This window comes from Natator depressus, chromosome 4, assembly GCF_965152275.1.
Source record: "Natator depressus isolate rNatDep1 chromosome 4, rNatDep2.hap1, whole genome shotgun sequence".
Classification (NCBI taxonomy): domain Eukaryota; kingdom Metazoa; phylum Chordata; order Testudines; family Cheloniidae; genus Natator; species Natator depressus.
This window is the reverse complement of record NC_134237.1, coordinates 97,366,294-97,379,518: the sequence shown is the minus strand read 5'-3', so window position 1 is coordinate 97,379,518 and position 13,225 is coordinate 97,366,294. Positions and strand designations below refer to the sequence as shown.

The window sequence follows — 13,225 nt, the reverse complement described above, 5'->3', positions numbered from 1 at the left end:
ATTCTCATTGCACCAATGTGGCTGAGACAGTGCTGGAATCTCCAACCTTCTCGTATTGTCAATTCAGCCCCCCCCCCCCCCCCCCGCCGCATACTGCTTCCTCCCCATCCCGTCTTACTCACTCAGAGCCAAGGCTGCACCTTGAATCCTGTGCTCAGCTCCCTGCATCTCATGGTGTGGCTGTTGCATGGCTGAATAAGGAGGAAGAGCAGTGTTTTGTGGCTGGCCAACAAGTCCTCCTTAAAGTAGAAAACCTTCCACCAGGATGGCCTGTTCAGTGAAATGGAAGTGATTTTCAGTGTAGGCATTAGCCTGTGGAATCCAAACAACGCTGGTCTCTATCCAGGACATTTTGGAGTACTTGCACTTTCCATCATTGGGGCTTGCATTTAGTTCATTCAGAGTGCATATGGCAGCCATATTGGCATGTCTTCCTCTGATTCAGGGAAGATAAGTCTTCTTCAATGCCGTGTAACCAAAACTATTTCATATTTAGTCTTGATGCAGGATGTTATCCATTTGGAGATTGTCTGCAAAGAGACCACTTGACCCTTCATGAGATCCACATACGACACAAACAAGGTGAAGCACAAAATGATTTAGTGCTGTCCAGATAAAAGGCTAGCCATTGCCTGACATCTAAAATATGGAAACACTGCTCCTCCAGAGATGAATGCAGCTTGGGAAAGAACACAGCTAAATATGTTGCCTACTTCAAATGAAAGCGAGAAACCACTGCAGACAAACATTTTGGATGCAGTCATAAAGTCATTTAGTCTTTGCAGAATTGTGTGTAAGGAAGCTCTGCCATCAGAACCTTCAACTCTCACACTCCTTGCAGATGTTATCACTATGAGGAATGCAGTTTTCTGGCACAACAGTGGAAAGGGCCAAGATGCCAGGGGCTTGAATGGAGGTCCCATTAAGGCCACTAAGACTGAGTTAAGGTCCCACAGAGGAATCAGCTCTTGGACAGGAGGATGGAGATGAAGGAGCCTTCTAAGAATCTTGTTACCATGGCTACTGCTTATGAGTCACTTGGCTGCATCTATTTGAAGAAGAAGAAACAGTTACTTACTATAACTGTGCTGAAACTGTGGTTCTTTGAGCTGTGGTGCAGACATGCATTTCATGACCCACCTTCTGTCCCCTCTGTATTGGAATATTGTTTTCAGGGGGAGGGTCAGGGTAGCGTTGTCTCATATAGCCAGGGAAGGGGCTATGGCCATGAAGTGCGAATGCCACCCCTCTGTGGGTACTGCTAGGCAAATTTCTCGAGCTCCAGTGCGCTGGATGCGCAAATACCTAAATGGAATACATGTCTGCATCACATCTTGAAGAATCACAGTTATAGTAAGCATTTCTTCCATCACTTCATGTGGAGGACTTTTTGACAGTTTGATAATTATCACTATCCGGAAGCTTTTCTTGATATACAACTTAATTTTTTTTCTATATTAATTTTATCCAGTTACTCCTAGTTACAGTCTGTGTGCTGCACTTAAAAAATGGTGCTTCCCTCCTTGGTGTTCACATCCTTCAAATAGTTGTAGGTTGTTATCATAACACTCCTTAATCGTCTCTTGAGCCGTGTCTGTACTGGGGATATTTGTACCTAGGTAATTATACTGATGCTGCATCAATACATGTAATCCCCAGTATAGAGAGGCCCTTAACCAAGCTGCACATTTACTCTTTAAATTTTCCTTACAAATCAATCCCCACAGTATTTTTATTTTATTTTATTTTTATTTATTTATTTATATCTGAACTCTCTCCAATTTGTCTGTCTTTCTAGTAATGAGATTCCCGTACCTGAATGTAATATTTCAGATGCATACCTGTATAAAGAGAGAGTAGCTCCTTGCTCCAAATCCTAATGTGATGCTTCTGCATTAGCAGCCCAAAATTCCATTGACCTTTTTTCTTTGCAGTATCATATTGCAGATAAGTTTACATCTGATTCAGCAAGGTACTTAAGCACATGCCTAACATAAGCATATCAATAGTTCCGTTGATGTCAATAGAGGTACTCATGTGTTTAAAGTTAAACACATGCTTAAGTAAATTGCTGAATCAGGGCCTAGGTACCTATTCCTATCTCAGTATTTTACCACTTACTGTAGCTATGATCCTTTAGGCAAGTTTTTAGTCTCTGTGACTCTTCATATTTGTGGCAGTTTGATTTCATTCTGAGGGTAAAAATTAATTGGATATTATGTCAAATGGTTTACTAAAACCCCCAAAATATTACATATATCTCAAGTTTCTCTGTCAAGATTTATTCTTCATTAATCCACATTACTGACTGTCTAAAGTTTGTTATCCTACGGATGTTTAGTAATTTATTTAAATAAAGACACAGGTTAAAATTCCAGTGTTCGGAATGTTTATTTTACACTATTTCTCAAAACATTTTCATTATGTTCTCCAGTTACTTGCTCATCAAGGTCTTTGAACAATCATCTCCACTTTTCATTGGGACATGACTTGCATAGTAGGCTACTATTTTGTAGTGTATTCATTCTTAAGAGGAAATTAAAACAATGAGACTAGTGAGGACTATTTGATCTACAATGTTTTGAAAAGTGATATTAATTTGAAACATGAAAGTATATTGGTTCCTACTGAAAAACTGGTATTTGTCAAATGTTACTTCACAATGGTATCTGAGATATCTGTTATTTCCATGTTTAGTATAGGAAAAGATGTGCATGGTAATTTTTTGCAAAGGCTGACAATATAATAGTTACCATTTATAGTACCTGCTGATTTGATTGTTCAAACTGTATCATTCTCTGCACCAAATGAAACCATTTTGAATAATGGCACTTCAGGATGCCTTTTGAATTGAGCAATATCACAGATTAAATTTACTAGCTTTTTTTACTGATGTGTTGACTTCTTCATTGGAATACTTCCTGGAGTGTTTGGAGTTGTATCCTTCAACATAAGAGCATTGGGTATGTAGCATACCCACAGTTCTGTTTGTGAATTGCTCATGGATATTATGAAAGTTGCCAATATCTGATCATCATTATTATTTTCTGAGTTTTTCTTCGTGTTCACCTGTCATGTAGTGCATCTAATACTGGATTTCTCCTTCCATTATTAAAGTAGTGCCTTAATTGTTCATCAGTTTGAAAAGCTGTTACTAGAGTGAGCCAAAAACCTTTGTGTTTTAGAAAAGGACAAACTACACCATCTAGTGGATGTGAGGACATTATCAAGAGCTAAAATTTGGAGGCAGAATGTTTTTTTTAAACGGGTAAAACAGGGCTTTGATATGGCCCTGTCATTTTGAATTTCACTATACCATGTTTTAAACAGGCATATCAAACCTCAATACAAAGCACTTTCTTTCTTCAGTATGCCCATTCTACAAGGGGGAATAGCCAGCTTGGGATTTAGGCAAAAGTTTAAATACTGTACAATTTTTGGTATGTAGTTTCCTGGAGATCATGCTGGATGTTCGGATTTTATTATGAGATGCCCTTTTCTAGTTTAATTTTTTTGGAGGAGTACTGATTCTGGCTCTTCACCGAAATTATGTTATGCAGGTTCACCCTCTGCAAATCTATACTGATACTGAATAATATACCCAGTTGTGTTTAAATTAAAACAGAGGGGACATGGAAGTTGGGGTTACTCACTGTGGAGGAGTTACGTTTTCTTTCCCTTTTCAAGTGCAGCTCCATCAGCTTTATTCTCTGTCCTTCCTTCCCTCTTAAACCAGGGTAGCAACTTCATTTTCTTTTTCTTTCTTTCTCCTATAATCAGACTGAAACGCAGAGAGCTTCAGAGAGCATGCCACTGCTAAGGGAAGGGCTAGGCAATTTTATCTCAGCCCGGAGTGGATGCTACCTTGCTATGCTGGGGGAGCTGCACTAAAAAAAGGAAATAGGGGCTTCCTCCATGGTGAATAATGTAACTTTTAAATTGTATTTGGAAGCTTTGTTTTGGAGCAATAGCCTATTGTGATAGCATGCTACCAGTGCTGAGGAAAACTAAAATGTATTAAATAGTTGCTAAATGATCTAACTGGTCCCTTTAGTGTTGCAGTATATATGATTGAACTACTGCTGATTTCATGAAGAAGATGTATTTAATTTTTTTTAAATCCATGACATTTATTGCATATGGGTAAAATTTTTCAAAAGCACATAAGTTACTTAGACTCTTAGGGTATGTCTACACTACGAAATTAGGTCGAATTTATAGAAGTCGGTTTTTTTAGAAATCGGTTTTATATATTCGAGTGTGTGTGTCCCCACAGAAAATGCTCTAAGTGCATTAAGTGCATTAACTCGGCGGAGTGCTTCCACAGTACTGAGGCAAGCGTCGACTTCCGGAGTGTTGCACTGTGGGTAGCTATCCCACAGTTCCCGCAGTCTCTGGAAATGAGATTCAAAAGGTCGCGGTTCTTTTCCTGTCTACCTGGCCAGTGCATCTGAGTTGAGAGTGCTGTTGCTGTCCAGAGCGGTCACAATAGAGCACTCTAGGATAGCTCCCGGAGGCCAATACCGTCGAATTGTGTCCACAGTACCCCAAATTCGACCCAGCAAGGCCGATTTAAGTGCTAATCCACTTGTCAGGGGTGGAGTAAGGAAATCGATTTTTAAGAGCCCTTTAAGTCGAAAAAAAGGGCTTCATCGTGTGGACGGGTGCAGGTTTACATCGATTTAACGCTGCTAAATTCGACCTAAAGTCCTAGTGTAGACCAGGGCTTAAACGCTTTTGAAACCAAGACTTAAGTTACTATTGAAAATGGGGCTTGGGCTCCTAAGTCATTTAGGTATAGAACTGGGTGAAATGTTTGGACTAATAGTTTATTCATTGAAAAACACAGTTTCAGTAGACTATTCAGGGAACTATTTGTCAATGTGACATGAATTCATTCAGTAGTTTTGGCCCAAAAAATATTTGTTGGGACTTCAACATGAAACGATTATTTTTTTGATTCACCAAAATGTATCGCAATTTTTGCATTCAGTTTCAGGTCAAACTAAAAAATTTTTGATTCCCTGACCCTACCCCAGAACTGCCAGCAAACAAAAAAATCAGCTATTCACCCAACTTTGTTTAGGGTAAAAAATTCAAGAGCACCTATGTCAATAGGATGGATCATAAGTGCTTCATTAAGGACCTCACATGTGTTGACAGTATTTTAAATGCTTGATTATCGTTATTAGATGTTTATAATGACTGAAAGAAAAAGATTAAAACAAAACCTTAACTTCCATCTGAGTCCTAGTTGTAGAACCTTCCACTGAAATTTCAAGACATTCCTCTGAACTTTTGTTCTTAACAAATTTGAGAGAGTCCTCAGCCACAATCATCTGTCACATGAAGCTTACATCCTTTGCATTTGAAAAGTTTGAAAAAAACAGTGTTATGCAATTCTTACTGAAATCATTATTCTGCTATTTGGAACAGAGGTAAACTTTTTTTTCGGTTAGGACCAGTTGAAATTGTTTTTTTCTATAAAGGTTTGAAAAAATAAATGTTGTTATGATCCTAAGATATTTTTATAACATGCAAGACAAAAGGCAAAATACAATCATGAAGATTAAACAGTGAAAAGTGGGTCAGATAAATTGAATATTATTAAAAATATCTAATAATCATTATTTCAAAGATTTTTATTTGAAAAAAAGCTATCTTCCCAATGCCCAGATCATTATCTAGTTCTCTGTTATGTTTTTCTTCACCCCTTCAAATTCATTCTAGCTAATTTTATTTTCCTGAATAACCATGTATAAAAAAGTATCCTATAAATGAGGAAATACTGTTACTGTAATATTTATTTTATGAGTTCAGTTGGTTTCTTTTCTTTACAGGCTTTATGCAGTTGGTGGTCGGGATGGAAGTTCTTGTCTCAAATCTGTGGAATGTTTTGATCCTCATACTAATAAATGGACTCTCTGTGCTCAAATGTCAAAGAGAAGAGGAGGTGTGGGAGTAACTACTTGGAATGGGTTCCTGTATGCTATTGGTGGGCATGATGCTCCAGCATCAAACTTGACATCCAGACTGTCAGACTGTGTGGAAAGGTAATACCTAGATGAGGATAGTGCTGGTGAAAGAGTGTGGCATGATTTTCACAAAGAGCTTCAATGAGAACCTGTTAAAATGGTCATATAATTTTAATACTAGTAAATATGTAAACACATACCATGTAATCAAAACACTATTTATAATATGGTTCATATCCAACAGAGTAAAAATACCATCTTATTGCACTTTATCCAGAAAAATTATTTTGTTTTCTAACAATCTCATTGAAGGATTCAGAATTCATTTTAAGAAAAACTTTTAATCAAGATGCTTACAAACACTAGTGTTTCATACAAACTGGCCTTTCACAAGAGAGAGAACTTTCTCCATTTATAAGGTAACTTTTAAATGACTTACTATTCAATTTCTGTCCAATCCTTTCATGTCACCTCTTTCGTGGTTCCCCTTGACCTTATGGAAAAATCAGGTATGTCCACCATTCATGAGTAATGCAATCATCCCAAAGATGAAATGGACTGATAGAAAATGGTTATTGGAACAAGTCTGGGATGACTGCATTACTCACAAAAGGCAAAACTAGATGTGAATTATACAGGTCTCATCAAACAAGTAACAATTATAGTAAAAACTTTATACTGCACAGTCACATATTTTCTCTACACTGGTGTCAGGTTTCCAGATCTCTGAAATATCCTGTTATGAGCATACTGAGCCAGCTGAACTTTTTCCTGATACAACACACTCCCTTTTTATTAGGGAGGCAGATTTTCAAAATCACCTAAGAAACACAAGCCTCAGTGAAAATCAATGGAATTTGTGCTAAATCCTGTAGGATTTTTTTTTAATCTCCACCCTGAACTGTGTTTAGCACTAGCATTTCAGAAAAGAAAGGAATTTCAGGATGGGAGCTATCTTCTTCCCCGGACTTGATCCCTTCAAACTGTCCTGCTCCCAGGAGGCTACCAGTCTCTCCTTTCCTGTGACTTCCCACAGCCTTTTCTGTGACTCGTGAGCCCACTTCTTTATTCACAAATTTCTTGTGTTTGAGGTTTCAGTTCAGAAACCCTTCCAGTTAAGCCCCAGAAATGCTGCTTTCAAGCTTTTAGTGCACTAAAGCTGTGCACCCAAAAATTAAATGTGGAAGTTGAAGTACCAAGGCCTTGCAGAAAGGCTTGCAGATATGCAGCCCCATCCCACCACAAATTAGATTCTAGAAGTGGATGGGGAGTTCTAATGCTTGAAGAAAGGTCATGGGAAAGATGTGCATCAATTTTTGCCCAAATGTCACCTGATGAGGTTGACATTTCAGTTCTGAAACAGGATTATGAATAACATGATATTCATAAATAGCATCTAGAAAAAATTATGAAATATGTTAAAATGGATTACTAAATGATCTTTGTTACACCAAATTTTAATTTGCAAGTTGGAATGGAATTGCTACAGTACATGTGTTTTGTTTATTTCTAATTTGCTCTCTCCTTCTAAATCAGTGGGATGGAGGTGTTGAATGTCTACAAAACCAGCATAAAATAAATTTACTGCAAATATAGTAATCTAAAAATGAACTTCATAAAAGTCACTGTGAAGTTTGTGAATGCTTGTTTGCTACGGTACACTGATACTGTGGTAGGTTTTCAAGAGCATCACATTGTTATAAATCAATTATACAAATCAAATTGACAAACACTATGTATAGTTCATAATTCACTATCTTTCAGTACATAATGCACTTTGTCTGCTGCATAAGTTTCAGGCAACACTTCCACACTATGACTCTACGTGAATAAGATGTGTGCTTCCAACAGAGACCTACTGCACGAAAGAAAAAGGTGCCAGAAAGACACTCAGAACTCATTATATCTTTGCATCTCATGCAAAGAAATTAACACCAATGTTTCATCCCCCCAAACTCACTTTCAGGGGTGTTGGATACCTTCTTAGCGAGGGATATATTTTCTTTTGATAATCCTGTGCCTTAAAGGCATTTTATTGATGTGATTCCCTCAAGAAATTTATTTGTTTTCTTGGCATTTTCTTTTCTTGTAACTATGCTGGCTAATCTGAAAAGGAGACATTTACAGATTGAGTCAAAAACAAGTTTTTAAAAGATGAGTTTGGACTCTCCAATTTTAATTCCTGACCTGTCTGTTAGACTGTTGATGTACTCTAGGCTCAAATTTAACTGAGGTGTTTTCAGTGTACCACTTGTCTCCTGTTGTGTTTGTGATCCTAATGACACCAGATTATGGCAAGAAAAGTTCTGGTAAATTGCTGTAGAAGAGTTTTTCCATGTACACCGAGTCAACGTTTTTTCTATAAATTATAGTTTTTGCAAAAAGCAATGATTAATTTATTTGTCCAATGAATCTCCTTAGCAACACTGCATTATTCCATATGTAATTTGGGATTTAACAGTTGTCTGTCTGTAAGATGAAGAGAGCACTAAACTCTAACAGAGTCTGGCAACAGAACTTGATTCTGGAGCAGAGCATGTTTGGTCATAAAAGAGGAAAAAATTGTTTTAAAAAAAAATGATCTCTTATGTAAAAGCGAAAAAAGATAAACATAGTCTAGAGATTTCTTGGGCCCCGGTCACACAAGCTACTCCAAGTTACATGGTCCAGCTTGAAGGATTGTGAAAAGGTGAACTGGTAAAGTTGTCTCTTTAACAAATCATTCATATATACTGCTAAATTAAGTTACGTACAGTATTGTTAACAGTGCTACGTATCTTTTTCTGTTTCTGTATGTGACAAAGTGAGGCTTTTTTATTAATAACTTGAATTTTTGTTCATGCTTTCAGAAATAATCAACTTTACATGTAATTTCCCATCCAGTAAATAAATTCATTTAACCTTGTCACTACACTTCTGGATGTGCTACAACTTAAAATATTTCAACTGAAATTATGGGACCTGTACAGTATGTTTGGCCATGCAGGAGGTGTGCATCTACTGAATGTACCTGATACTGACTGTACAGCCTCAGTGAAATGATTAACCAAATGCTGCTTTTAAGGGAAAGGTTTAAACAAGTAAGAAATCCTTTTAATTTCACACCCGAAGAGAGAATACTCCTTTACTGATTCCACTAGATAGTCTAGTACCTTGAGAGTCAATTTCAGTATTTTGAATGGAATTTTACGCAACAATATTAGACTTTTACAAAAATTATTTTTCAGATATGATCCAAAAACAGATGTGTGGACTGCAGTGGCCTCCATGAGCATTAGCAGAGATGCAGTGGGAGTGTGTCTTCTTGGTGACAAGTTGTATGCTGTTGGAGGATATGATGGGCAAACCTATCTTAATACAGTGGAGTCTTATGATCCCCAGACCAATGAGTGGACACAGGTACAGTTTCTAATTAAATTATATGGTATTATTTATTTTAGTGATGCCAAAAGTGTGCTTGGTGCCTCCCAGTGAAGAAAAAAGATAAAGTACATGCCCCAAGGAGCTTACCCGCAATGAGGAGATTACAAAACAGTAGATATAGCAGAAGGACAGAGACAAAGACCAAGATTTTCAAAAATAGAAGCTTAAAGTTAGGTGCCTAAATCAATGATCTGATTTTTCAAAAGTGCTGAGCACCTATCAGCTCTCATTTTCCTATATTTGAAAATCTTGGCCAGTGTCAAGAAGATTGTGATTATTCAGCATGGATAGTGCAGTATGATGAAACAAAGATTTTTTTAAAAAATAGATGAAAATAAGTACAAGAACTTGTCCTCTAGTTTTCTTTTTAAAACAAAATAAGATTTTTTAAAAAAAAATTTGTAGGGCCCTATTTAGTTCTCTCACTGCCTATTATCAGGTCCCTCTTATCAAGGCTGATCTGATTTGCCTGATTTGCTCATCTTGGCATCTGTTTTATCTAGATACTATACTCATCATCATGGTATATGAGCATCTGGTGAATAGACTACAAGGCTGCCCTACTTTCTCCTTCATGCACAAACCTCCAAGTGCTGCTTTTTTTCAGGTGATCAGGAGCTGTGTTAAAGCTGCATTAAAAGACTTGCACAATACAAGCTATTTGCAGTGTGCAAAAACATTTCTTGGTTCTACCAAATCTATGAGCAATGCTGCATACTGTTCAATGTCATCCACAGGATTAGGATTGTTGCATAGCAATGAAATGAAGGCCCAGTACCAAGTACTGTTATACCTAGAAGTACAGTGTTAGATGATAATCCCATTTTAAAATATAATATAATACTTGATTTTTTTAAATATTCAAATAAATATTATTTTACTATGAAGAATACTGTTTATGAGGTTTGCCATTGACTTTAGAGAGAGCAGAATTTGGTCCTGCAGAAGAAAATATTGCTGTTTCTCTGAGCATTTTTATGCCAATCTTCAACCCATTTTGTTAATTTTTAAAGTCAGATTACAATACAAAGCACCTAAAAATATGACATTACAACCTTAATTACTGTGTTACATTATCAGTTTTGAAAATCTGTCTTTTTTTAATAAAGTTGATTATATTTATTTTATAAACATACCACATGTCAGTCATTTTTTGTTTTTTTTTGTTATAGGTTGCAACATTGTGCCTAGGAAGAGCTGGAGCATGTGTTGTGACTGTAAAACTCTAATTATTTTGTATATGAAGATACTAGTCTCCTCCATAGACTCACTACTTTTTTCTCAAGTGAATTAATACATTACCAGTAAACAGAGGTACTGTGTATTTTCCTCAGAACTAAGTGTTTGGTCTTAAGATAGTATACAGCTAAACAATTTTGAATGGACCAATCCTAAGCACTTTTTAAAAAAATTACTTTGTTACCATATACATACAAGAACTGTATTTGTAAGCTATTGTACTGCGGCCAGTTGATTGCCAACAGATACTTTCTTCTTAGAAAATGCTGAGACTGAGTGAGTCTATTATAAAATAATTGAATGTTACAGATTAGGGACCCTGATCCTGCAAACATGCGTGAGAGTGACTTTATTCACAGAAGTAGTCCCACTGATTTCAGTGGGCATAAGATGTTGGAGGATCAGGCCCTAGATATTTAATTTGCCTATACTGAAGGTGTTTTGCTGCAGCTATGTAGGATATTATTTTTCAGTGCAGACAGACAAACCAATTGTAAATGGCAGGCATATTTCTTGCCTTGGAGATGAAGGTATATATTTGGTGACTATATTGCACTTTTTTCACCATAACTGAGGTTTAGCAACCTTTTTATTTAACCAAAGCCTTATTTTAAATATTGTCTTTTTATTATGCTAAGAGAAATCTGCTACTTAATACTCTCTGCAGGAGTTATGCAGCATCCAGTATACTCTGGATATTTAAAGGTTTTATGTAACATGCAGTATATTTCTTTACTTAATTCCATCTCATATTATTTATACTTGATTGAAACTACTCTTCGTGAGTTTTTTCTTTTAAAATAAATTAAGTAAGAGAGAGATCTGCAGTGTGATTAAAAGTGACCCAGCAGAAGTTAATATGAGTGTTTTGGAAACTCCTAAGCATTCCATTACATGAAGGTTAAAAAAGATCTATGATAATTGTTTTAAACTGCATTTAAATTGGGGATTTGCACTAATTTGAAGAGTACAGTTTTATAAGGTGAAATGAAACACTTGTGCTGTTTTTCCTATAATGTTACTTCAACAAATAAAGGTGTCGAGCCTACAAGATGCTAAGTGCCCACAGTTGAGGATATTCAAGATTTTGCATAAGAGTAATAGTACCTCACAGGATCAGACTCAATTAGTTACATTATTTAATATTATAGTGAACTTCCTTTGAGATACTTTATAATTTGCCTTTTTGATTCGATTGTTATAGTTCATTACACAGAATTGTGCAAACATTCCAAATGTTCTCTGAAAGTTTTGTGAGGGATTTTTGTTTGTTTGTTTTTGGGGGGGGGAGGGGGACATTTGCTTTTCTGTGCCTTGTTTCTTATGTTTTCAAACAGTATAATACGTGATTGTTTCTTTGTAATGGAAAATATGAAGATGTGGGCTCATTGAGAGTTTGTGAAAGTACGTTCAAAGTGTCTGATACCCAAAGTCTTTGTACATTTGTAATGTTTAAATACAAATGTAAATGTTAATGCTCAATTAACTATTTATTGTTTTAAAAGAAATTGCTGAGCAGTAAAACTTTGATGAAATCTGTAATGTTTGATTCATTAATTTATCTTTCAGTGTACGCTGGTGATCATTGTTTAGTATAAATTGAATAGTGTTAAAATCTTTTAAAGTACAATTTCCATTTGGTGGTTTAGTGCCTTATTTTTGTACAATCTGTAATACAAACATTTTATGCTTGGATTAGCACATTTAAAACTGATTTATTTCAGCTGCTTTACATTTTTTTTTAAAACTCATAATGTTGACTTCTGTTTTTACAAAAACATCTCCTCTATCTCTAGCAAACATTTATAGTTGTTCTTCATTGTAATATCTCATCACTATAAACGAAACTCTTAGGCATTCCAAGAGGACCATACTCTTCATACCTCCATCTTTTGCACACCATCTTTTTAAATGGGACTATCCTGTTAGCCACTTGAGTTTGTCTTTCATCAGAGATTTTGAAATGACAAACTTAGGGACTACATTCCTCTTTTTCACAATACAGATATAGCATAGACAGCAACCATGCAAGTATCTTCACTACCTTGTCAATGCCTATGTGCAAAAATTTTTTGTTGGAGGAACCACCTCTAGGGATGACAGGATAGTCTACTTTCCATGTCCGTTCGATCTTTGGTGTCTTTGAGACACTAGACAAAGAGGCTAACTACAGCCAGTTGACATATGTGCTTGCGTTAGCCTATATCAATTAACAGACTAAAATTAAATTAAGGAAACCACTAACCACATATACTCTTCCCTTATTCTGTGTGGGCAAATTACTCCGTAATTGACTGCTCTGAAGTTTCTTGCACCTTTCCCTGAATCATCAGGTACCAGCTGTCATCAAGGATCAGGGAGACTGGGCCTGACAGATCAGTAGGTCAGTTCCTATGTTCTTATTTAACACTATATCTATGGAACTCATCAGCTGAGGGTAAGGGCCCAGGCATGGGCATGTGCTTCCTGGAGATGAATGCATGGCTTCAGAGATGGTGTTGACAGGAGGGCTTTCGTTTCCTCAACCATAGAATGGTGTTCCAGGAAGGAGGACTGCTGGGAAGAGATGATGTCCACCTAACCGAGAA

General features: G+C 36.5%; 1 protein-coding gene across 9 annotated transcripts in view; it reads left to right on the top strand.

Annotated features, from left to right (window-relative positions):
• The window catches only part of KLHL5 (kelch like family member 5), a 97,324-nt gene extending 85,158 nt beyond the window's left edge, over positions 1-12,166 (top strand). For 6 of the 9 annotated variants that reach the window (XM_074951539.1, XM_074951535.1, XM_074951541.1 and 3 more), the window contains 3 exons: positions 5,841-6,053; positions 9,203-9,374; positions 10,571-12,166. In XM_074951539.1, coding sequence (XP_074807640.1) covers positions 5,841-6,053; positions 9,203-9,374; positions 10,571-10,627 — 442 coding nt within the window. In that variant the 3' untranslated portion in view covers positions 10,628-12,166. The remainder of the gene's footprint in view (positions 1-5,840; positions 6,054-9,202; positions 9,375-10,570) is intronic. The other 3 variants (XM_074951534.1, XM_074951536.1, XM_074951533.1) reach the window with 1 other exon arrangement.
• Positions 12,167-13,225: the final 1,059 nt, after the last annotated feature.